The sequence below is a fragment of the Chelonia mydas genome, chromosome 11, assembly GCF_015237465.2.
Source record: "Chelonia mydas isolate rCheMyd1 chromosome 11, rCheMyd1.pri.v2, whole genome shotgun sequence".
NCBI lineage: Eukaryota > Metazoa > Chordata > Testudines > Cheloniidae > Chelonia > Chelonia mydas.
The window spans coordinates 68736506-68763027 of NC_051251.2; the positions used below are offsets into that span (position 1 = coordinate 68736506).

General features: G+C 47.7%; 1 protein-coding gene across 9 annotated transcripts in view; it reads right to left on the reverse strand.

Moving 5' to 3' along the window:
* Window positions 1-26522, reverse strand: part of MLPH (melanophilin) — an 83650-nt gene that overhangs the window by 36845 nt on the left and 20283 nt on the right. For 6 of the 9 annotated variants that reach the window (XM_037912685.2, XM_027831271.3, XM_037912683.2 and 3 more), the window contains exons 3-8: window positions 15160-15381; window positions 13415-13551; window positions 8868-8906; window positions 6792-6886; window positions 3988-4116; window positions 1427-1628 (exon numbers count right to left, since the gene is read on the reverse strand). In XM_037912685.2, coding sequence (XP_037768613.1) covers window positions 1427-1628; window positions 3988-4116; window positions 6792-6886; window positions 8868-8906; window positions 13415-13551; window positions 15160-15381 — 824 coding nt within the window. The remainder of the gene's footprint in view (window positions 1-1426; window positions 1629-3987; window positions 4117-6791; window positions 6887-8867; window positions 8907-13414; window positions 13552-15159; window positions 15382-26522) is intronic. The other 3 variants (XM_043525316.1, XM_037912687.2, XM_043525317.1) reach the window with 1 other exon arrangement.

The following is a 26522-nucleotide window of genomic DNA, read 5'->3' on the forward strand; positions in this document are numbered from 1 at the left end:
CTACTTAGCGGATTGACAATGGTCTAGGGAACTTTTCACTGCTATATTCACGGGTTCAAATCCAGCCCAGGTAGCTGCTGACTGAGCTCTGTCTAGCAGCTACTTCCCTCATGTATGTGACATTCATTGGTGGTCTCAGCCTGGTTCCTGGTGGAGACAGGTTCACATCCCAAGACCCACTTGCCCAACTGGCACCGTTGCTGGCAGGGTCAGTACCAAGACCAAGGACTGGAATGATTCCCCACAGGCGAACTCTCCAGAACAAGATGTCGGGGCAGTGCAGGGAAGTGTGAATAACCACAGCTGTGGGTGGATCAAGGACTTCACCTACCAGACCGTAAAGAGTCTACATTTTCACTAGTCTTGGGAGCTGAGCTCAGAAAACCTAATCTGAAAACCAATGAAGTCAAAGGGAATTTTTCCATTGATTTCAGTGCACTTTGGATCACGCCTCAAACCTGGGAGAAATGAATAAAAGCCTTTTTAAATGCTTTTTAAGTCAGTTCCAGAGTGTTATTTTTATTCTATATAGTACCTCCATTTTATTTACCTCTAGCTCGGCTAATCTCAGTGGTCACAGTCACCTGGGTGTTAATAAATCCAGCCAATACATTAAAAACACACGGGAGATTATATTTTAGGACAGCCCATGTTTAAGCTATGCACCATGCACATTTTGCTTTGTTACCCTGGTAGGAGAAAGCACATTAGTGAAAGAAGAATTTGTTTTCTTTAATCTCATTCGCTAGAGTACTTATAGTATCCATAAACTCCTGATTCCCTTAGGAGAGGGTTTGATTGCACCAGGCTCCGGAGCCAGGGAAATCTCCCCAAACAGATTTAAGCATGACAGTACACTTTAAATGAGTACATTTGATGCACAACTTGAAAATGAGGACATAAGCTGTCATCTTGCCATACGCAACTGAGCCACTGCTCTGCTACGGTGGCCAAATCCTCATCTGGTGTAGATCAGCAGTGCTCCACTGACTTCATTAGAACTAGGATGATTTACACCAGATGGGAATCTGGCTGAGCAAGTTAAAATGTGGCTGCACTCAGGCCTGAAGCAAGGCTACTTTGGCTTTCAATTTCATCTGACACGCTAAGCAAAGTAGACCTGAGAGACCTCCTAGCACAGCCCAGAGCGCTGCAGGGACTGAGGCTGGTGATTCGGAAGGTGGCATTCCTTGCTTTGGAGCCAGGATGATCGGTTGCTTATGCCCAAATGACCAGCTAGCTACATAAGCTGATTTGCATGTGCAAATCAGATGGACGGTTATGCACCTGAAAGTCAGGCCCTGTGTGTTTTAGTAGTTTAGTTATTTTTTAAGAGTCCGGAACCATGAACATTTCCATTCTGTTAGAACTGCTGGCCCAGCTGCTTTTCCTCAAATGGGACAGGACAGTGGTCAGTGTAGCCTACCAGGTTTGGGATTCCTTTCCAGGCTCTTTCTTTGTGAGTTCACTGTCAGCCGGACCTCAGTGCTAAACTCCTGCTCTGGAGGGGTCATATGTTGTCCCTGCTCCTGAAGGATCTGGTGGAACACTGCAGCCAGGTCTGCTTCAGCAACCATTGTCTCCTTCCGGGAGGTGTCCTCGCCAGCATCAGGGAAATCCGGGAATGACTGAGAAGAGAGGACATGGGTCAGTACCGATAAATAAGCAGTGTGTCCCTTTCCCCATAACCCACTTTCAAGCAAAATATTTTCAGGTTATTTTTCCCCACCAGTGAATTAGTGGATCAACTTTCTAGTTCCAATTCCTGAACCAAGACCTAAAAGTGGATGGGATTTGAAATGCTTGCCTAAGGAATTAGTACACCCCACTGCCATTAGTTTTAGTTGGAATTGGGCATCACAATCCCCTAAGTAGCCTTGAAAATCTCAGCCCATGTGTCTATGTTTTTAAAATGTCAAGTCCTTTTACTGAATAAACAATAATGTGGCTCCCAAAACCCTGGTTATATTCAGATGGTTCTTAAAGAGAGATCATTTTCTCATAGGCTACAAGCACAGTGTCCTTCACAAAGACAGGCTAGAACCAACCTACACGGTTTGCCCCAAAAGCTTTATCAAACTTATTTTGGAGTTTGAAAACTCCAAGGTTTGGTTGACTTTTCAACTAAAAAGTTATTGTTACATTTCTCAGCACTTCCTGGTTCTACCCAGGAGACGGGTTTTAAGTGTTGAGGTAGCAGGAAAAAGAAAAAAAAGGCAACTCAGTATTTCTGACTTAACCAGAAGCAAGAATGGATTATCCAGTCCTACAACTCCATGAAGTCTGCACGGTGTGAATTAAGGCTGAGATCAGCACTCAAACATCTGGGCTCTTGTACAAATTGAACCACTGCTCTTTACTTTTGAGGTTTGCACACCACTAGCCTGTGTGCAAGTCAGTTCGGAACATTTCAGAAAAACTCTGTCTGCCTTTTGGACATCAAGCAAGAGATGCTGCTTTTTTGTGCATCAAGTAGAATACATGGATCTTTTATGACAGGACAAGGTGTGTGAGGTAATATCTTTTATTGGACCAACTTCTGTTGGTGGGAGATAAACCTTTAGAGCTATGCAGAGCTCTTCTTCAGGTCTGGGGAAGGAAGAAGAGTCTCTTATGTTATACATGCTACGTCGAGGTGTGACTTTCACAGTCATTGGGTGTGTTGTTCAACCTAGGAACAGTAGAACCTCAGAATTAGGGACCCCTCACGAATAGAGGTTGTTCGTAACTCCGGAATATTCATAACTCTGAGCAAAACGTTATGGCTGTTCTTTCAAAAGTTTACAACTGAACATCGACTTAGTACAGCTTTGAAACTTTTCTATGCAGAAGAAAAATGCTGCTTTCCCTTTATTTTTGTAGTAGTTTATGTTTAAGGCAGTATTGCACTGTATTTGTTTTTTGTTTGTTTTGGTCTCTGCCGCTGCCTGAATGCATACTTCCCGTTCCAAATGAGGTGTGTGGTTGCCTGGTCTGTTTGTAACTCTGGTGTTCCTAACTCTGAGGTTCTACTGTACTAACATCTCTCAGTTTGCAATGGCTGGTAACAGCCACTGATGACCGGAAGAAGTATCGATGTATTATGAAGCTGGTTTTGTACTCTTCTGCACAACTGTTATGCAATAATTATGCAAAATTGTTGTTTTTCAGCATTGGGAAATCTTCCGCTACCCATACAATTCCCTCTCTTTTTCAGAAGGTCAATCTCCATGTGGCTTGCTGTGACAGGCCAAGCCAATTAGGAGAGCCAGGCCCCAGGAGTTTTGCAAACAATAAGAACAGCTTTGCCTGTCAGGACTTTATGGATCAGTCTTTTTAGATGGCCTCAGCTCTTCCCCAGAGGGGCCTGCCTCAGCATAAACACAGGAACAAAATTACAGAGAAAACAGATGTGGGTTGGTTACATGCCCCTCCTACTTAGAGAAGCACCTCAGCTCCCTTCAGGTTTCCCACAGGACAGGAAGAAAAGAGTCTTCATATTTCCCACTCCTTTCCTCAGCCAACTTTGACAGAACCCAGTACTACAATTGTGGATACAAGGACTACAATTCCCAGCCTGCCTTGCTCTCCATCTCTAGCAAGAGCAGCTGGCTGGAACCACAAGAAGCCAACTTTATCCCTTTCCACTGAGGCTAGAAATGAACTGAGCCCATGTTCATGTGGGATTGCAAAGAAACAGAGACTTATCTGATTCCTGCAGGGGCCAATTTAAAAACAAGTAATTAAGCCCAGAAGAAAATGAGACCAGAGGACACAATCTTTTCCAAATCTCCTGCCATCCTAGCTCACCCGTCCTCACTCCAATTCACTATCCTCATTCTGATTCATGGCCATCAGGGGTAAGGTCTATGTGGCAGAAAAAAAAGCAAGGGGGAAAAGCTAATCAACATCATACCCTTGGAAACTCCAAGCAGCTGGACAGTAGAAGACAAGAAAGGAAGGGAGCAAGGAATGAGAGAACAGCAGTCCTCAACCACCTCCCCATACCTGGTGGCCATCCTGGTTGACCGGAGTCTGAGAAAGCTGCAAAGATTGACGACGTGATTGAGCAGAATATTCTGAGTCCAGTTCAAAATCAAAGGGATGAACAGACAGCAGGCGCTTTGTCTTGCGCATCTTAGAAAGCATAGAAAGTAGAAGAAAGAAAAATTCAGTGTAAACGCAACTGGTCTTTAAAAAGGGGTCTGATGACTCTTTCAGCCCATAATGATCTATCTCTGCCTATGTTACTGGTTGTGTCTTTTCTTCTCTACTGGCTACAGATCTGACATTACTGGTTTGCCTAATTGTATTTATGGATCGAATGTTGCTCTCTCTTTCTGCCATGCAACCCTGCTGACATGTCAGTGGAGCTGTCTGGGTGGTTGAGGGCAGAAAGTGGATCACATTTCTTCCTATTTAAAGAGTAGGTGTGTAAATGAGAATGGGAATGATATCCAATATTGGTGTGGATCCGATGAGCAAGGTCTATTCCAGTGTGCTTTGAAGTGAATGGAAAGAGTCCCTAAGAATTCAATGATCTAGGAGGGTGGTGAAACACTGGAATGCGTTACCTAGGGAGGTGGTAGAATCTCCTTCCTTAGAAGTTTTTAAGGTCAGGCTTGACAAAGCCCTGGCTGGGATGATTTAATTGGGGATTGGTCCTGCTTTGAGCAGGGGGTTGGACTAGATGACCTCCTGAGGTCCCTTCCAACCCTGATATTCTATGATTCTATGATCTTTCGGGCAAGACCATAGTATTCTGGGCTGTTGAGGAGAAACTCAACTGGAGGTTCATTGAGGACTTATGGGGAAGTGAGATTGGCTCAGATTTCACAGAGAATTCCAACAGCTGCTGTGGAATCCTCAAACATGCGTCCCCCTTTTCAGCCAGGGGATCATTCAGAGATAGCCACAGCTAGGAGGCACTGCCATCTCCGCTCCTTAAAATGCTCTTTGCAATTAGATCTAATTTATTTGGCCTGTGTGGAATTTTATACTTCATTGTGTGATGCTTATGCCCCCAAAAGAGATCCTTCACCAAACTAAGACTATGTCTACACTAGCGTTTTTGTCAGTAAAACTTCTGTCCATCGGGGTGTGAAACCTCCCCCCCGACCGACAGAAGTTTCACCGACAGAAGCACCGGTATGAACAGCGCTGTGCTGGAGGGAAATGCTCTGCCGCTGACACAGCTACCACCGCTCATGGAGGGGGGTGTTAATTATGCTGATGAAAGAGCTCTCTCCTACAGGCATAGAACGGCTACACAGGAGACCTTACAGTGGCCCAGCTGCAGCGGGTACAGCCATGCCACTGTAAGGGCCATAGTGCAGGCATAGTTCTGGGGAAGGATAGTTTGTATCTTTAACCGGTTAGATTGAAATGAAGTGACTGCGTTTCCAGGAGACCAACTGAAAGAAACAATTACCTCCCCAGATAATGCCAATGATTTAACAAATGGATGTGGTAATAAAGCTGGCTAAGGGGCTGACCTATAGAAAATGAAATGTGACGTTTAGAATCTATTTAACAATACCTAGCTCGCACTTACAGCTTTTCATCTTAAAAGTGCTGTATAAAGGAGGGTCAATATTATTATCCTCATTTTACAAAGAGAGAAAATGAGGCACAGAGGGCCAAAGTGACTGCAACAGGTCACCCAGCAGGCCCAGGACTAGAACCCAGGTCTCAGTCTAGTGCTCTGCCCTCTAAGCCACACTGTTCCTTCCTATTTAGAAAAAGGTGGTTGGTGTGTGTGACGGGTGCACTCACCCCGCACTGGACGGGGAAGGGTTAACTCCTCAGTGTGGGCTGAGGAAGCCACGCCCCCATGTCCAAACTGGGCATGCTCACAGTGTAGCACCTGTATAAGAGGGAGCAGCCCCCGTCAGTCTGGTCTAGTCGCCAGAGAAGATGGACATATGCTGCAGCCTCCAGCCCGGGAGTGGTGGAAGCCCCAGACTGCGGGAGCCAGAGACACCAAGACTCAGGCAGACAGCCAGGTACCTGAGGACGCCACTTGGAGGTCAGAGCCCCTGGGATTGGTGCATCCAGAGGAGCCCAGAGACCCTGAAGATGTCTACATCAGGACTGCAGAAGTCACGGTAGGAAGTAGCCCCGGGAGGGACTAGCCATTGTCCCTACAGCAGTCAGCGTGATTCTGGCGAATCCCCTCTATGTGGCGAGCTCACTTGCACATTACCAGGGCCCTGGGTTGAGACCCAGTGGAGCAGGGAGGGCCCGGGTCTCCCTACTCTGGCTGCCGCCCCTCTGGGAGGCGGCCCAACCCTGTTGACTCCGGCCACTAAATCTAACTGCCCTGGGAGTCAGGGTATTGTCATTGACTCTGGCCGCTAGGCCTTTCAGCCCTATAGCAAAGAGCCAGTCGGTAAACGGTAAACCGTTAGGCCTCACTGCCTAGAAGCAAAAGGCGGCTTCAGGGATAGGGTGCACTCACCCTGCACTGGATGGGACCCCCAACCCGTCCCAGTGTGTCACTCTGACAGAACCAGGGGAAATCAGGGGAAAGGAAACCTGGTCAAAATGGGCTAGTGATTTTGGGAGCATCAATTTCTGGGAGTTTGACACCACAAAGGGGCCTAATTTCCTGAGGGCGGGTGTCCAGCACTTTCTTTACAGCATTTACATTGGCGACATGGGAAGATAGGTTTGTATCAGAAAACCAAAGCAACAGAAACCCCTGCAGAGAAAGCCCCCCGCAGCTAAGAAAGCCCAGAGCAGGGAAGAGCACAGTCCACACCGAAGCACGTAGAATGAGACATGGCATGTCCACAGAGGTAAATGCTCACCCTAGTATAGTGCTCAGCTTCGGCGCCATCCACGAGGTCATCTTCATCATCGCTGTCGTTGCCCACCCCACTGCCAGCACGCAGCTGGCACTCACCTGGGAAGGAGCACAAGCAAACATTGTGCATCAAGGGCTTGGTAGCCCCAGCACCACTCAGGGACGAGATTTCAGAGCGGCAGGCTGAAGCATTCCAGCCATCATGCGGCTGAAGGAACATTGTCTTTTGGCTACCCTTGGGTTGCCATGTGGCTGGTTTTTAACCAGCCTTGCTGGTTTTCTTACTGCTGCAGCTGCTGGTGAAAAGATTTAATTTTTTTTTTCTACTTGGGACAGTTAAACATAAAAATAAACTTAGTGTTATGGTGTGCGTGCGTGTACAATGGTTCTCTAGCACATTTCAGTAACCGCTAGCCAGGGTTGGCATTGGGACCCTTTTTGTTGGTGGTGGTGTTGGGTGGGGAAGCCAATGTGTCTCAGAGATGGCAACCCAACGGGCCTATACTGGTGTTCCTCTTATAACGCCTCTTGGGGGCAGCTCCTGCTCCTATTGGAATCGTTGGCGTCAACAGGTGCTCATGGGCCCATGCTTTCTTAACACACTGCCTTAGTGTGTGATCATGTCTCACTCTAGTGGCTGATCCAAGGAATATACGCTATGTCACCCTACTACAGCACAGGGAAGTCTCCTTTAGCTCAAGAAATATAGGTCAGCATTCCTGGAGCTGACGGTTCCAGATGCGATGTGTCTTGATGACAGTGGTGTATGTGGCCGTGGTTCACAACCTGTATCTTCTTATAAAAACTTGTATCATCTTATATCCTCTCACTAGTTGCTCTTCCTGCTGCAGACCCATCTTCCAGCTCTTTGATGTAAAAGATTCACCAACATGGACTCACTAGGCCTAATTAAGAGGTGATGGTTAAATTACATGACAGGAGATTGGTGTGAGTCTGAGTCTCGGAGAACCTCAGTGAGTCTAAGCCAGTGATTCTAAAGTTCAGTTTAGATTTGCTTATTCTTACCTCTAACTCCAGCCCAATATAATTTTGCTCCTGATCCTCACCTGCCCCCTTATATAAAGCAGGGACAATCAAGAGAAAATCCAGATCTCTTCACCCTTCTGTGCTAACCCTTCTATATTAATGGATCACAACCCTTGATTTCCAGACCTGATACTACTGTAAGGAGTAGCTCCATTGATCTCAATGGGAGTCAATACTGCTTTGAAAAGCACAGATAATCCACAACCCTAAACAGTAACATTCCCAGAGAAGCAGCTGTGTTAGTCTGTATCCGCAAAAAGAAAAGGAGGACTTGTGGCACCTTAGAGACTAACAAATTTATTTGAGCATACGCTTTCGTGAGCTACAGCTCACTTCATCTGACGCAAGCAGTGGAAAATACAGTGGGGAGATTTTATATACACAGAGAACATAAAACAATGGGTGTTACCATACCTGATCACTCTTGTTACAGTGTGTATGGTAACACCCATTGTTTCATGTTCTCTGTGTATATAAATCTCCCTACTGTATTTTCTACTACATGCATCCGATGAAGTGAGCTGTAGCTCACGAAAGCTTATGCTCAAATAAATTTGTTAGTCTCTAAGGTGCCACAAGTCCTCCTTTTCTTATTCCCAGAGAGCCCTTTAGCCAAACCCGAGATGGACAAAACGCCCATTTATAGGAATTGGGGAAATTTTGATTATCACTGGCAAGAACCCCCAGTTATGACATTATCAAGGCCCAGATTCAGCAAGCTACTGATGTGCTTAAAGATAGGCATGTGATTAAGAGCACTGCTGAATCAGAGCTTAAATCGGAAAAACAGAAGTCTCAGAACAGGCATCAATTTTTAGAGTGAAAAAGGATCAACATTATGGAGGTTCCAATTTATCATCGCCCCTCCTGATATACACTATTCTGAAGTGTACAACAACAGGCTGGGCTCACATGAACCAAGAGGACCTAGAAAGCAGAAGATCTGGGGACCTCCACTAGTACCACACTGAGTGGTCAGAGCAGCCCACTGCTACAATTTCCTTTTAAACGGCATTAAAAAAAGCTGACTTACTGTTGATGTCTGGCAAGCTGTAAACTCGGTCATGAAGACCTAAGTACGAAGAAAAATAAACACTTTTTACAGGTATGTTACACAAAGCAACTTCCAGAACCAAGCTTAGCAGGAGCTCGAGTCTGTTCTCCAGCATTCTCAAGGCACAATCAGAAAAGCAAATTTAAAAAACTGGACCATGAGTTTGGAGTCAAAACTGGACTCAAAATCAGTGAGATTTTGCCACATGCTCCAGAGTCATAAAAAAGGCTTAATGCACCTAGTTCACACTTTATGTATTTGGCACCAACATCTGCACAGTGCTCTCCTGCAACAAACACACAGTTGGTTTTGTTACCTTATTTAATAGCCTGACTAGGGAGTTGTGGGTGATAGGCACTTCTCAGTGTCAGGCCTTAGGATAACGTATGGCAAAGGTCCTGTTCCACTGGAATTCATTCAGCATCACCACAGGACTGAGTCACCTCCCAGTGGAATCCATGGAGACTGTCACTGACTTCAATGGGATTTGGGTCAGGATCCAGGACAGCAGGCATGAATGGGCACTATATCTGCAGATACTCCTGGGTCACATCTGGGATCACTTGAGTGGCTCTGCCACTTCCTTCCAAGAGCTCAGAGAGGGCATAGTTGGATCACTGCTCTTCTGCTCATGCCAAGTTTGCACCAGGCTCCGTTCCATCACCCCTTCCTGTCCAGCATGTCTATGCAGCAGCCATAGCAAGTAGGCATGGAATATAATATGCATGATACCCGCCTAAGCCAGCTGGTTCAGGGTGACTTAGCCAGCACCTAACACACAGTGGGGCACGCATGAGGGTCAGGTAGCAGAGACTCAGCCAGGAAAAGAACAAGAATGCTTAAAACAATGGGAAGTAAAAGATGGAAGTGACCAAGGCTATATTGCTTGACTGCGGGGTATGCCTGCCACTTATTTCTAGGCTCACGGCTAGGGGGTGCTGCTGGCCAGCTGGCCCGTTAGCAGTGGTTGCTAAGAGTGCTACATACCATTGTGTCCTTTTCTTTCGGCTGCTGCCCATGCCCCAGTTATCGCTGCCCTGGCCATCTCCAGGCCGAGTTACAGTAACATGCTCTACCCGAGGCTCTGTCTTATCACCGCTGAGAAACCGCAGCTGGGGCAGAAAGTGGCGGCTTGTTTGTGAAGCGACACTCCACGCAGCGAGCCCACGACACCTGTGCCCTGATCAGTGCTGCCTGCAACGTGATTTCACGGTGAGGCTGCAGGCGCTGGGGGCCAGCGAGGCTCTGAATGGTTTGGGCCTTGCCTGAAAGCCTGAGCGATGCGTGTGCACCTGCCAGGAGCCAAGGCGTGAGAGCTAACCAGGCCATCCACAGCTAGCTGGGGGCGGGAGAGCTCTTAGGGCACAGTACTCATCTGTCCAGTTCACTTCCCCACTGAGGGGTCGGAGGGCTTCTGAAGCTCATGATATGCTGCAAGGCTCATCCGTTTCCCCATGTTTTTCAAGGGATCATGCAGGGATGGAAAAAAGGGCGGATAAATATATTGGGGTGGGTTGTATCGGACTGCATGGCCAAGCACAGCATGGGCACTGTTAGGACGACATTAACAACCCGTTAAGACCTTGATTCCCCAATGTAATTAAGCAAATGCCAAACGTTACGTTTCAATGGGGCTAAACACACGTACTTAACGTTAAATTCCCTGCAGAATCTAGGACTCAGCAGTGTGTCTGGTAGATGACAGGGTGCACAAATCGTAAAGGCCTAGCATTACTCTATCATGTTGCCCATAGTAAATGCTAGCTATTATAAGAAGATTAACTCCGTGAAAGGAGCCTGCCAATTTTACCGGTACTTTAATTGATAAAAAATTACTAGCCCTTCTGTGATGAAAAAAGACTAAGCAAATTACGATCCTTCATTCTCATTTCAGTATTCCCTTTGTTTTGTTTTAAGTTAAACACCTCAATGCTCTTTACTCTTTCGGTGTACTGCTGAGAACGGTGCTCATTAGATCCAGCAATCATTTTAATTTCATACTAAATACTATCTACACCATGGGCTTCTAATTGTATTTCCATGAACTAGTGGACTTCGGAAAAGAATAAGGATATACAGGCTTAATCAATGTACACCCATGGCATCAGTGCAACCTATTTGCTGGGACCTCCCAGTGGGAAAAGAATCCCCCCACCCCGATCTCACCATAGACAACAGAACCAATTCTCAAAGGTGTGCATTCAGAAATAGCAGTAATACTGTATCATGTTGGCAGCAGCTAATTGTTACAGAGTTCTATAGTTAAGTATATGATGCTGATGGTAGCCTTGTTGATAAATCCAGTCCCTGGACTGCCACACTGAAAACGTATGTTTATATGCCATCAGGCCACTCTCTAGAATACCGAAGACCTGTTCCAAAGGCTTTAGCAACAGTGTTGTCAGTCTTTAAAACTGTCCAACGCTGCCACCTACTGGCAAGTCAGTATACAAACATTTATCAGGTTTCAGAGTAGCAGCCGTGTTAGTCTGTATTCGCAAAAAGAAAAGGAGTACTTGTGGCACCTTAGTCTCTAAGGTCTCCTTTTCTTTTTGCAAACATTTATCAGCGTGCAGAAAACGATCAGACGAGAAACCTCTGCGATAAAGGGCCAGCTCTTCGCCTTGTGTAAACTGCCCTCGCTCGGCTGAAGTCAATTATTTAAAAGCAGCCGCGCTCCTTGGGTTTCTTTATGTTAGGAAGCATAAATGTTGGCTTAGGACTAACTCTTCTGCTGCTCTGGAGCAGAGCATGGCACAGAGGAGACTGGGGGGACGGGGAAGGTGAATTCAAACCCCGTCCCTTCCGGCGGTTGCGGGCCAAACTAGAGCGCGTCTGAATTAACTGAGGGTTGTTTTAGCTTCCACTGGCTTGAAATAAGACCCTCAGGGTCATTACACTGACCGGGCTCAACAGATCACAGTGCACTCCAGCCCGGCACCCGACACATCTCTGTCTCGGGTTCAGAGGCGACCACGGGCACCAGGTTTGTATAATTTTTGGTGGTGCCCAGAATGGGTCCAAGCAGAGCCGTCTGTCCATAGGATGGACTGGGGCAGCCGCCCCGGGCCCCACGCTTTGAGGGGTTCCGTGCTTCAGGGGGATACAGGGTCCAGGGCGGCCGGGGGCTTAGCAGCAAGTGACCCGGCCCCAGCCCACCCCGCTCCTCTCCGCTCCATCCCGCCAGCGCCCGGTGTCGCTCGGGGGAGGAACCAAGAAAGAGGCGTGTGGTGGCGAGGGCTTGCGGGAAGGGGTGGAGTGGGGGCGGGGCAGAGAAGGGGCAGGAAGAGGTGGGGCATAGCAGAGCGGGGCAGGCTGGGGCCGGGTCTCTCGCTGCTGCCGGTGCCAGGCCCCCTGCTAACCCCCCAGGGCTCCCTGGACCCTGCATCCCGCTGAAGCGCAGGGGCCCCCAAAGCATGGGCCGAGAGTGGTTGCCCCGGTCCGTCCCATGGACGGGACGGCTCTGAAAATATAAGCCCAAACACTGGTGGAGCTGGGTCCATGTTCCTGAATATTGGTGGAACACGGTCACCACGGGCCCATATAACTCGTTGCCTACGGAGGAGACAGCTCTGGCAGCTGTTCCTACCTAGGAAAATCCTCACCTACCCTTTTAGGGCAGTTTTATTGTCCCTGTGTGCTGCTCTGACAGTGCAAAGAGGCCTCTTAGCATGGGCTGGAATCTGGCCCTCACTTATAGGCTTAGAGATATTTTAAACAACAGTGCGAATACTGATATAAAAGCACCATATTTGTATATTTTTTATATACAGGTGCACAGCATACACACACACACATATATATACACACACACATCCAGATTCATCCCTGGTATCAATGGAGTTACACCAGGGATACATTTTACCTAGTCAGTTTGAGTCTCCATTTGAGACAATCCAAATTTTGTAGCTGGTGAACTGAAGCCCAGAAAGATTAAAAGACTTGCCAGAGGTTACTCAGGAAATCTGTGGCAGAGCAGCTAATTAAGTGAATCCTAATTAACTGAATCTTTGTCTCATTTACTAACAGCAAAAAATACCAATAACTTAGCATTAATTGGTATTATATTATTATAAGTACTAGTTTGTAAGCCTCTGACTGCCAGATGCTGGGACTAGATGATGTTCAGTAATTGCCCTGTTCTGTGCATTTCCTCTAAAGCATCTGGCACTGGCCAGTGTTGGAAGACAGGATATTGGGCTAGATGGATCATTGCTCTGACCCGTATGGCCGTTTTTATGTATCTGTGTCGTATATCTTCAAAGAGTCATGTAACACCAACAGACGCCGCTCATCAGCGTGGGGGATTGAACCTGGGACCTCTAGAGCTAAATGCATGAGCCTCTACTACGTAGCTCTCAACCGAGGCTGTAGAGCAGACTCATTAATCTCTCTCTCTAAGTGGTCTCGGTGCCACTAGATGGGAGAGAACACCGCACCCAGGAGGCGTGTGGGTTACAGTTGCACAACCATTAGTTAAATACGCATGTGAGGCAGACCAAAAGGAGCGCAGCCCTTTGCCATACCTAGCAACGTTGGGTTCATTTTCTGCCCATGCTGTAGCCTGCCGTAGAGAGACCGCATCACTTTAGCACTTCCAAACCGCTTGAAACGGGATCTCACGTGTTCATAATACCAATCCAGGGAGCCAATCTTCACAATCCTGCCCAAAGAGAAAGAGAGAGAGAGAGGCGGTAACTAACAGACATGAGCCAGAGTGGTCGTGCTTTCATTGGCCAATGTCTGATCCGATCCATCCCAGTCAATGCAAGGACTCTCGCTGACCTTAGTTTACTGAGTGTTGGATTGGGCCCCAATGGAAGACACAGAGAAAGGCAAGATGTTGGGTTTATTTCCCTACTGTACTACCATGCACACACACATGTATCCTCCTTTCCACTTAGAGCCAGTAAACAATAATGGACCTGGAGCCTCCGATGTCTCTTTGCTCCCCATCTCTCTGGGGCATCCACAACATAGAAGTGTAAGTGCAAAAGGGATTTTCACATTGGTTAAGTTGCCGTGTTTTCAGGGCGGTGGTATGTCGCCTGGAGTTTCAACCTTAATAAAAATGCTCCCTGCCTGCAGTACAAATATGGCGGGTGTCTGGAGTTGTTTTGGCTTTTGATCACTATTTGCTCCCCCAACGCTAATGGTCTAACCTCTCTATGACTCGTTATCAATGGAAACTCCGGCTGCGTGCAGCGGAAGGATCTGACAGCCTGTTCCAGAAGACAAGATCATGAAGGGGCCCACTCTATGCTCGGTCACACACCCACACAAATCCCAGAGCACAGACTGCTTCAGAGGCTCCACGCCCGGGGTGATAATCCCTTCCACTCAGCTGCTCCGAGACACCGGCGCCTTCGGTTTCAGATTGCGCGCTGAGACTACCAGGAGCCTCCTTGTATAGTGCATCTCAGGCAAGGACGTCACCACCCGAGTCCCTATGCCTGGGGAGTGCAAGGTTCATTCCCTCCCTGCACCCTGGGAGAAGAGGGGCATATTGCTCCAGAAGACGGGGAGGGGAAGAGACAGGGACATAGCACCATCTCCTCCTGGGGGCAGAAAGGCCCTATTTACAGTCCAACTCCAGCCAGCTCCTTTAGGGCCTAACCGAGCTCTCCAATGAATCCTCACCCCTCTTTTCTTTGCCAATACAGCAGTGACAGTTCCCGTGCCCGTATTTAGATGAGAACACGGCCCAGGGCTGCCCTGTTCTCTCCCCCACAGGAGGAAAGGTGCTGAGAGCTGCAGCGGGTCACTGCTCACACCCAAGGAGAGAGGCTGTGCTCTCGGCTACTAGGCACCTAGAAGGTGTAGAGGGGGCCCTGGAAAGTTCAGGAAAATAACCTGAAAATAACAGGAACTGCCCAGCAACTACAACATCAAAACTCTTTGGAGAAGGAACTTGCATGTGAGATCCTTTGTGATCCTTGACCATGGCTTTACTTTGCCTAATCTTTGGGGTTACTCATAATAATAGTGCCTAGCTCTTATGGAGCATCATTCACATGTAGATTTCAAAACACTTCACAAAGGAGGGCAGTATTATGATCCCCATTGTACAGATGGGGAAACTGAGGCACAGAGAGATGAAGCAACTTGCCCCAGGCCAGCAATAGGCTTGTGGCAAAGTTGAAAATAGAACCTAGCTCTCCCGAGTGTCTTGCTTAGGGCCCGCCCACTAGGCCACACTGCCTCTCATCTCCAGCTCCATTGCATTGTGAAACCCCTTCGTCTGCGGGGCTGCTGATCCCTGCCCTTCTACCTGGATAAGCGGCAAGGGTCACAGATCCAGGCTTGCTCCTTTTTGTTGTAGCGGCTGCAGTTCTTGCAGGTGTAGAAGTGGCAGTCCAAGCACTGGCGCTTGCTGTTCACCAGGAACTTGAAGGGCTGTAGGCAGTGGACACAGTGGGTCTCGTTGAGGTGGGACTGATTGGACAAGAGCTCCCTTTTGGTGCTCTCTTTTTCAATCTTGCATTTCAGTTCCCTATAAAAGCCAGACACTGACATCAGGAAACGAGGAACAGACATGGCTACACTACATGGGTTGAATCTGGAAGCAGCCCTGAGGACTCTCAGCTGGGAGACCAGCTGACTCAACAGTAATCATTAAGCACACCAACCCCAGTTCTGCTCTGAATTACGTTGCTGTAAATCTGGAGTGATCATCCCCTGCTATCACACAGCTCTTTTCATCTCTACAACTCAAAGTGCTTTACAAATGGGTCAGAATTGTTATCCTCATTTTACAGATGTGGAAACTGAGGCACAGGGAGAGAGGTGACTTACCCCAAGTCAGCCAGCAGGCCAGTGGAAGAGCCACGAATAGAAAGAACCCAGGTCTCCAGAATCCCAGTGGAGTGCTCTAGCCACTAGGCTATACCTCTCTACTGAAAGCAATGGCGACCCTCTGGATTTCCATCAGTGTATCTGAGCATGGAATTTGGCCCATTAATGGATTTGTTTATCCTGTGTGACTTTGACCAAGTATAATTTCATTTAGCTCTGCATCCTTCCACATGACAAGCTCCATGACATTTAGAAATCACTCTAGTGTTTTCCAAGCCCCATGGCTTGTTGGAACTCTGCTCTGTTATCACTAATGAAACAAGGTATTAGAAACCAGCAGAGCTGGGCCAAAGAGATAGTGTTTGGCTCTGGATCCAGATTAGATTTAGGCTCGGGCCAGGGTTCAAGGCCAAAGGGGCTATATGGGTCAGGTTTGCTGAAATCCATTGCTGACAAGGGTTGTTGGGCATGTTTGGTATTTAACTGAGAGTATAAATGGGCCACTTTTAGCACAGTGACAGAATGCATTACACTCTTTGCCAGCAGATCAAGGGACGTGATCGTTCCCCTCTATTCGACTTTGGTGAGGCCTCATCTGGATTACTGTGTCCAGTTTTGGGCCCCACACTACAAGAAGGATGTGGACAAATTGGAAAGCATCCGGCAGAGGGCAACAAAAATGATTAGAGGAGTGGAACACAGCTTATGAGGAGAGGCTGAGGGAACTGGGATTGTTTAGTCTGCAGAAGAGAAGAATGAGAGGGGATTTGATAGCTGCTTTCCACTACCTGAAAGGGGGTTCCAAAGAGCATGGATCTAGACCAGTGCTACTGAAAGTGGTGGTCCGTGGACCGGTGCCGGTCCGCGAGCCATCGGCTGCCCGTGTGCACGCACATTGGAAAAAAAATTGCCGGTCCCTCAGATCAGATAGCTTGAGAAGCACTGGTCTAGACTGTTCTCAGTGGTAGCAGATGACAGAACAAGGAATAATGGTCTCAAGTTGCAGTGGGGGAGGTTTAGGTTGGACGTTAGGAAAAACTTTTTCACTCGGAGGGTGGTGAAACACTGGAATGCGTTACCTCGGGAGGTGGTGGAATCTCCTTCCTTAGAGGTTTTAAAGATCAGGCTTGACAAAGCCCTGGCTGGGATGATTTAGTTGGTGATTGGTCCTGCTTTGAGCAGGGGGTTGGACTAGATGACCTCCTGAGGTCCCTTCCAACCCTGATATTCTCTGATTCTATGAAATCCTGCCAGGTAGCCCTGGAAGATTTTGGTTGTAAACAGTAGAAACCTCAGTAGATCAGCTGTTCTCGCAAGATTTTGGCTGAATCCAAAACCACAAAACAGACCCATTGGGCTTAGGTTCCACTGTGGAATTAAAAGCCGTAGGACCAGATGCTTAGAACTTCAATGACGCTTACACTAGCAGAGGGTCTGGCCCAATAACTCTAAACCACGGTCTAAACATGCTGATCACTATTGCCACATTGTTTACTTGTTACTTCCACATCTGTCTGTACTATCTGTTGTCTCTTGTCTTATACTTAGATTGTAAGTCTCTGTGGTCTTTTTGCTGGCTATCTATAGAGCATCTAGCACAATGGGGTCCTAGTTCATGAATAGGGAATCTAGGCATGATGATTATACAGATAATACACACAATAATAAATAATAAAATAATCATAATTTATTTCTGCTTTTCAATTCTCCCCACTCCCCTTAGGAGCTTCACGGGTAGGTTATTTTCATAGGAGTTTGGCTGTGAATTGGGGTTTTGGATATCTTCAGTATAGACCTGTTACCTAGAAGAAGAGGAGCTGTTTGAATACATATGTCTTCACTGGAAAGTGCTCTATTTACAATTAACATGGTAGGGAACCGAGATTTCACTATCAGTTCTTACAGTTTTTGGACCCATTCCACAGTCCTGCAGTACTAAAGTCCATGAAACATCTACAGTTTAAAAACCGTAGAAAGGTCTCAGAACACCACGTGTCAGTTACGAAGAAAGCAACCATGTGAGACGTTCATGACAATCCCATGAACGGCTGTCTAATACAGTGTGCGCTTTGAAAGCAATCTTGGCTGGAACTTTGTTAAGAGTCTATTGTGAGGCAAGCATTTCATTTGCTTTTAGGATATGCTACCCAGTCTGGACAACTGGCAATCCTCAATGCAGGAAGCGCTCCACGTAGCCTGCGTTTCAAGCAGCAGCCAAGGTTGGTAACAGGCACATTCCAAATCAGCTGAGTAAGAACAGTGTCCTAATGACGGATCTTTGGCAATACCTGAAGGATTTCTGTTTGTTCGCAGTGCAGTGCGTTAGCTAGTACATACCACAGCTTGTTTGCCTTTTGGGTTATGATTAAGAAGCGTCATGTTTGACTTGTAGGAAGGGTCCTTGAAGGCTTGTTTTCCATCTGGGCAGGGCTGGAAAGCTGCCCCTTCCTGAACACAGTTAACACGGCTATTCCACATGGACTAGAAACCTCAGTAGCTCAGCTGTTCTCACAAGATTTAGTTACGTCCAGGGTAGCCACCCTAGCTGTACACCATTGTAATGCTTTTATCAAGGGGTTAATAAATGGATGTCAGTACGACCCACTAACAGAAAGATTAAAATGCCAGGTCAACAAAGCCAGTTCGGAAGAAAAGAAGAAACCATTCGACTTCATGAACATTTTTCAATATTGGGTGGTCGTGGAACGGATGGGAAGAGCCCAGGGTTGCGCCCGAGGAAGCACGCAGGGCAGGATCTGTGGGAATTCTCCTTAGAGCCCATCGGTAGCCTGTGCATAAGATTTTCCAGGAGGATGGGGTACTAAGTGTCGCCTGGGGCCAGATTCTGACTTAGTGTAAATCAGCACAGCTCCGTTTACTTGAATGGAGCTATGCCGGTTTAGATCAGCTGTGAATCTAGCCCAATATGAGCCTGCTCCATGCAATTCCACTGGTGCTTCTGGCTCTGTGATGTTCACAGTAGCAATAAGTTGTTCATCACTGAGGATGACTTACAGAAGTACCCCAGCAGCCACCTTTTGTCTACGTAATTGAATCCCCAGCGTCGCTTGCTCATTCGGGAAAGCCCTGGCATTCGCTGCTTCCGGGAGCAAAGCACTTTCATACAGAAGTTGCTGTCAGTGGACCAAATCCTGCTCTCAGTTACACACTGACTTTGGTGGAGCTATGCTGTTTGACGCTAGCTGGCACATACAGGAGTAAAAATCAACGTGAGAGTCGACTCAGGCCCAAACCCTTTATATTTAGTAAGCCAAATCTCTCTCAATGGTGTCTCTGTTAAGCAGCAAATTTACCTGTGGTTATGACACAGATCAAGGGCTCTGGCTTTACAAACAACTTTCTAAAAACTGCTTTCGGAAAGGGGGCTGGTTTTTAGCTCTTTCCAAAGGCGGTTTTTGGCAGGGACATCGGTGCCCAAGACAGACCCTCATTCTTCATCCAAGCGGAAGAGCTGCAGGTATGTGTGCGCTCCGGTTGGCGGTTTGGGTTATGGAATGAAAGAACTCATCAGGTGAAGCAGAACAGAAATCTCTGGCTACGTAGCAACACACCGTGCCACCCGGGCAGCCCACCTCCTGCATTCTGAGAGTGGCTCTTCGGAGTAGGGATTGTCCTTTTTTATGTTTGTCCAGCACCTTGCACAAGGGGGGTCCAACCAGCGTGTGGCCTTTGGGTGATACCCCAATAGAAATGTTAACTAATAACTGCTCTGTGTTGTGCCCGATGAACTTTCCCACTGTGTACAGTACTCAAGGATCAGAGGGACCTGAAACTTTTCACTAGACCAGTTTTTCCTGTTTTCAAAGCCTGCCAGCTCCTCCCTACCCCTGCCAAGGAGATAACAGGTCTCAGCTGAACCAATTTAAAACCCGTAAGAACCACGTGGCCTTTGTTTATTCTTTTCAATAGTCAGGATCGCAGCCAGCTGTTTTGTTACTAAATTCCCTGCAGAATGAGTAAGTGAAGGTGTGGCTGGCATGGGCTGTTATGGAATTACCGGGAAAAGCCTCGAGCAGATTGAGGCCCAAGTCCTCAGTGGCATTCCAGAAAACAGCCGGATAGCCCTGTGGTGGAATACCTGTTGCAGAAGGAGGGTTTGCTGGGTGGCATAGGGCTGGCATACCACTCCCCGGTAGAGAAGAATACTGAGGGGATGGCATCAGGGAGAGCGGGGTGAGATCGAGCTATTCTGGATTGCAAATGGTTGCCTTGAGTCTGTTCCAGCCTGGGCATAAAGGAGAACAGTAGCCAAAGAGCAAACCATTCCCTGCTGTCACCAGATGTTCCTAAAAACACCTTTGCCCCCATCTTCCCAGGCTGTGCGTCCGGAGGGGCTCAGATGACAATGCAGGATAGATTCTATGGGCCTGATTGCAATCCCATTAACCCTGGCACAAATCCAGGACAATTCCATTCACCTCAATGGAGGTGCTCTGAATTTACCTGGGTGGTTACGGAGATCAGAATCTGTCCCTTGCTGTCGCTAATGATCGAGGTCTGCAGTCATATGGCTTTCTCCTCGTACAATGACCCGATGTTGAATTAAACTATGTAACTGGTATGAATGAACTGAGCAACCAACTCAAGGTAACATAAGACTGAGAGGACAACATTCATATTCAGTTTGAAAATCTAAACACAATCAAGGGTCTGGATTCTGCTCTGCCTTGTAGATCTGAAGCATTTCCTTTGCAATCTTGAGAGTTACCTGGATTGGCAGCAATGGTGAGGCGAGATTCTGATCCAGTAACAAGCGCACACAGAAGACTTTAGCTGAGAAAAACTGCTCATTCAGGGGAACGGTAGTGAGGGAGATTGGATTTTGCTGTGCACTGAGTAATGGAGTTTGGTGCATGGTGAATTACAAAAAAAATCAGGGGAAAACAACATTTGTTTTAAAAAAATTTAAGCAAATTGAAAAAATGTCGGGTTCAATTAAACCTTTAGATTTTGAGCTCTTAACATTCTTCAAAAAGAACAGGCGGACTTGGGGCACCTTTGAGACCAACACATTTATTTGAGCATCAGCTTTCGTGAGCTGCATGCATCCGATGAAGTGAGCTGTGGCTCACGAAAGCTGATGCTCAAATAAATGTGTTAGTCTCTAAGGTGCCACAAGTCCTCCTTTTCTTTTTGCGGATACAGACTAACCCGACTGCTACTCTGAAATTTAACATTCTTTAATTTTCTAAAAATTAAAGGAAATTTCATCACATAAACTCATTTTGAATAAAAAAAAATCAAAACGTTTCATTTTGAAAGTGTTCAAACAAAATATTTTGGAATTTTTTTTTGACTGAAACTATTTGGCAAATGGACTCACATTGGCAAAGTGGTTTGGGATTACCAAATCTGCATTTTTTGCCTCAAGTTTTGATTGAAAAATTTCACCCATCTCTAAAAGTTAAGGCCCTGAATGAACACAGAAGACCTGGGTTCAATTCCTAACTCACCCACAGGCAGTCTGTGGGTATGTCTACATTGTGATTAAAGTTCATAGTACAGCCCTGGCTGGCTCGGGTATGTGGGGCTTGGGCTGTGGGGATAAAAACTGCACTGTAGGGGTTCTGGCTCAAGCTGGAGCCTGGGCTCTGAGATCCCACAAGGAGGGGTAGGCCCGGGTTCCGGCCTAAACCCAAACATCTCCACTGCAAGTTTTAGGCCTGTGAGCCTAAGTCAGCTGACCGCCAGCTCTGAGACTCGGTGCTGCAGGTTTTTTAATTGCAGTGTAGATATACCTTTAGTGACCTTGGAAAAGTCATTTGATTTCTCCATGCCTCACTTTCCCCTTCTGTAAACTGGGAACGACGACTCTCTCTTTTTCCCACCCTTTGGCCATCTATTTAGATTGTAAGCTCTTCAGGGCAGGGACAGTCACTTGCCATGTGTTTTGTACAGCACCTGCCACAACAGAGCCCTGATCTTGCTTGGAGCCAATTAGGTGCTATTCTAATACTCTGCTGCTGCTCTACAGCCAAGATATGGTGCTAAAAATGAACACTTTTATGAAGAAGAATATGGACTATTAAAAGGGACCACCTTGCACTCTGCCAAGGATTCCTCCCTGTAGGGCATAAAAAGAATAGTGAGACACAGGGGATGGTGCAGCGGTTCTGGGGCGGTTCTTTGAATCCTTTGTGCACGCTCCCTGTGGTGCTCGGGCACATCGTGCTGTTTCCCACTCTTGGACCCCACGGTGATGCTGACAGATCGGCAGAGGAGTACTATGGTCACTGACGGAGGAGGCTGTCCATCCTGCAAGGACATCCGTAGCCATCCCATTGGGGGCAGGCTAGCAGAGAGAGGGGTGGGAGGTTCATGGAGAAGACGTTACTGTCTCTCGAGTTAGGGGTAAAGCTATCATAGAATATCAGGGTTGGAAGGGACCTCAGGAGGTCATCTAGTCCAACCCCTTGCTCAAAGCAGGACCCAACCCCAACTAAATCATCCCAGCCAGGGCTTTGACAAGCCTGACCTTAAAAACCTCAAAGGAAGGAGATTCCACCACCTCTCTAGGTAATGCATTCCAGTGCTTCACCATTCTCCTAGTGAAATAGTGTTTCCTAATAGCCAACCTAAACCTCCCCCACTGCAACTTGAGCAGTGAGCTATCACAGACAGGTCCGTGGTGAAGGCGGCTCTGATGGCGAGAGAAAACAGTGAACTTGCGCCAGCAATAACGCCCGTCACACCACTTCCCCGATTACTGTACGTGGTGCGGCACCAAGTTGCATGGGCGCACTCCTACAGACCAGGGTGAGCAACATGCCCTGAGACGGGCATGCATCAAGTCCACCGTAAGGCAGCCAAGTGCTTCCAACACGGGCGAGGGGTAGTTATTTGAGCTCGGCTTGTTATGACCGTGCTGTGTGTATATGTAAATAGCTAACAGATGTTTGCGTTCAATGTAGCTCAGTTGATGGGTTTGCTGTGCGCTGCAAATGGCTTCTTCTGTGCAGCTCTTTACGTAATTCACCTTACACTTGACTGCACTCCTAGGAACGGATTCCGATCACACTGATGCCCGTGTGGCTGTGTTGACTTAACTAGAGTTCTGTACTGGAAAGGGGCAAAACGCCCCAGGACTGTTTATCCAAGGCACCTGCATGTCGGACAAAACAGACTCCTTTTCTTATGCTCTAATTCGGATCCAAAACACGCCTCAGGTTGGGATTTCACTTTGCAAAACCCAAACCTGAGCGAGGAGGTTCTGAAAAATATCAGAAAGTCAACCCCCTCTTGGCTCTGCCCATTTCTACAGCCTGTCAGATCTGTGGCTGAGACCAGCCCCCGTTATGAACCCTAGTAATAATGGATACAGAGTTCATGTAAAAAGAAAAGGAGTACTTGTGGCACCTTAGAGACTAACCAATTTATTTGAGCATAAGCTTTCGTAAGCTACAGCTCACTTCATCGGATGCATACAGTGGAAAATGCAGTGAGGATGTTTTTATACACACAGACCATGAAAAAATGGGTGTTTACCACTACAAAAGGTTTTCTCTTCCCCCCACCCCACTCTCCTGCTGGTAATAGCTTATCTAAAGTGATCACTCTCCTTACAGTGTGTATGATAATCAAGGTGGGCCATTTCCAACACAAATCCAGGGTTTAACAAGAACGTCTGAGGAACAGTGGGGGGGGGGGGGGGGGGGGGGAGGAAAAAACAAGGGGAAATAGGTTACCTTGCATAATGACTTAGCCACTCCCAGTCTCTATTCAAGCCTAAGTTAATTGTATCCAATTTGCAAATGAATTCCAATTCAGCAGTCTCTCGCTGGAGTCTGGTTTTGAAGTTTTTCTGTTGTAATATCGCAACTTTCATGTCTGTAATCGCATGACCAGAGAGAGAGTGAAGTGTTCTCCGACTGGTTTGTGAAACCTTTATGGCAGGCAGCTTGTTCAATGGAGCCTGACCGAACATTTTAGACACCGCACCATTCTAGCTGCCCCTCCGCGTGTGGCCGGTTTTCAGTCTCCCTGCTCCTTGTCCATACACACGAATGCCTCTGCTGTTCAGACAGATGTTCTACCTCAGTGGTGAAGAATTGTAAATTGCCAGGGGCTAGACCATCACGTGGGCTACATGTCTGCACAGAGGAACGAGAATTACCATTGTACCCCAGAACGGGGTGCACGGACCTTGGGTCTGGGTGCTCAGAGGTAAAGCGGGTCCCTGCACATTTGTTCACTTACCCACCTAAGCAGGGGGGTGGGATATGGGAGGAACTTTGGATGTTCCCAGCCCATGCCCCAGCCAGAATAGCGCAGCCACCAAAGCAGGTGGATGGGCAGGGATGGACAAAGCCTTGGCTCCCATGCACCAGCCAGCACAGCCAGGCTAGTGCACTGCTGTCCTTATCTGCCGCTGGTACAGGCCAACAGCAGATTACAACCCCGCAGCCCCAGCAAGGGAGAAGTAGGGATTGGGCCTTAGAGGGGTGTCTCGGAGGTGCAGTGCCTTGTGGTGCTAGACCTGGGGCGATGCATCTTATACGCCCCACTCCAATCAGGGCTACGCCTCAAGGCACAATCTAGCCCTTGTGATCCCCACAGTTCAGCTTGGAGCGCCAAGGACCTATGCAAGCCAGCCAGGCTCCAGGGCCAGCTAAGCAGATCTGGAGGGCTTTCTCCTGTGGAAGGGTCATGTAGTGGCTGGTACATCCCCTCATGGCCAGGCAAGGTGCAGCAGCCTCTTGATTCTGGGGTCTCCCCCACTGACAGGCCCTCCAAGTGGGAGTGACTTGCCCCTTCTCACGACTCAGCCCTCCAACTAGGTCACTTACAGTCCCCACCTCTTCGGGGGTAGAAGAGTTCAACAAACAAAACAGTCTAATGACCTTCTGGCAGGTCTGCAGCCCACCCTGGATCCACTCAGTGGTCCTTCTCCCCTTGCATCCACAGGGCTTTTCCTGCCCTTCTGCTGGTGGCAGGCAGGGAACCCAGAGCCTCCCTCTGCTCTGGGTTCCAGCCCAGGGACCCCATATGGAGCAGCTAAGGTCTGCTCCCTCAGACTCACTGCCGCTTCCCTGGGCCACCTCCTACCTTCAGGGGCCGCCAGCTGCTTTCGCAGAGTGACTCATTTCAGAGCTTTGTCTCTGGGGGTTCCAGCTGCTTCCTGCCCCCTTGTGTCTGATGCAAAGTCCCCCTCAGACTCCCTGGCCACCCACTCCTGGTCTTCAGGCTCTTAACCCAGCTAGTGCCAATCAGCCACAGTGGAGGAGATCGCTGCGTCTTTTAACCCCTTAGTGGCTGTGGCAGGATAGCGTTTATACACCCATCAAATGCCCATTCTGCAGGATTGCCTGGTACCTTCCACATCAGTGGAGTCCTGGTCCACGACTATGAACAACGACAGGCAGGCTGGACGTTTTTGTAGGGACCACACAGACAAATCTCCAGCAACTCAATGCTGACTATGGAGGACAAATAAGCTTGTTTGTGTGAGCATTTCCCAAGGTCATGATGGAATCAACATGAAGGAAAGAAAGATGGTAATGGCAAGAACTTCATTTTGAGGCCCAACCTTAAACCAGAAACAGAAATGAGCTGTGTGCTAGAGTATAAAGTATTAATTTGTAGCCCTGGCAGGTGCCTTGTCCCTGTCCGCCAGCCCTCAAAACACACTCAACCTCCTGATCTCATCTCCCTGGTGACCAGGCAGCATGAAGGGTTCATTGCATTGGCTGACTCTTTTATGTCTTACATTGTGGAACAGGGTAAAAAAGGGGGCACTGATAAAAAAATATGTTAGCGATAGAAACCAACTGGTTTCTAGGCCCTGCAAGCTTGTGCTCCCAGCCATCAAATGATTTAAAACATTCCTTTCTAGCCTTAGCATTTGGCAAGGTAGCTTCTTTTGAAATCACATGGGAGAGACTTTTGTTTAGCTGGTGAATTGGTACAAAAGTGGTTTTCAGGACCAGTGACCAGAAAGAAAAAACACTGCTCCCTGCCACACTGAATCAAACTCATCGACTCTAAACATTTAAAGGGCCTATTTAAAGGGCCTGGCATAGCAGGATAAAGTTTGTCCAACAGTGTAATTGGCCATTTCTGCTCAGGAGGCACAACAGGGAGTTTGTCAGTCCGGAGGGAGGCCTGTTGGCAGAGCCGCAGGGAAACTTTAAGGTATGTCAGCGTCTAGCAGGCGTTAGTTGTTTCTGGTTGCCATGAGCACTATAAATTCACTCCTCCCTGGCCCTCCTGAACTGCTGGGAAGTCAGCTCACCATGGGCACGGGAACATGTTTTATGGTTATAGACACTATAAAGGAGTCAATGCAAATGGAATCTCCAGGAAGTCACCCACATTTATGATTCACGGTGGAGCTGCTTTGCTCTCTTACCTCAGTGTACAGTACAAACAATTCCCTCTCCAGGACAGAATTAGTCTTTCCTGTCTCTTTTCAGGTAACTGTGTTACTTTAACGCCCTTGTCGTTGCTCGCCAAGCTGCATGATTAACATGGCACAGCCTTTGGGACAACGTAACGCATAGAGGATCTTGTAGGAAAAAAATCATTCAGAGTAACAATCTCTGCCTCCCACACACACGGCATTTCCCTATTCAAACGCCACGTGTTTTGTGAATCTGAGCTCATTCCAGATGTGTGTGGGGTGCATTGGTGCTGCCCATTCACTATTTACTCCCGTTGGTGCATTGGGTTAGAAGGGGGTCTGCTCTTGGTGCATCACAATCTTTAATGTATTTACCCTCACAACACTCCTGAGACACAGGGCAGTGCAATTATCCCCACTCTTCAGGTGGGAAAGAGAGGCACGTAGAGACAGAGACTTGCCCGTGGTCACACAAGAGG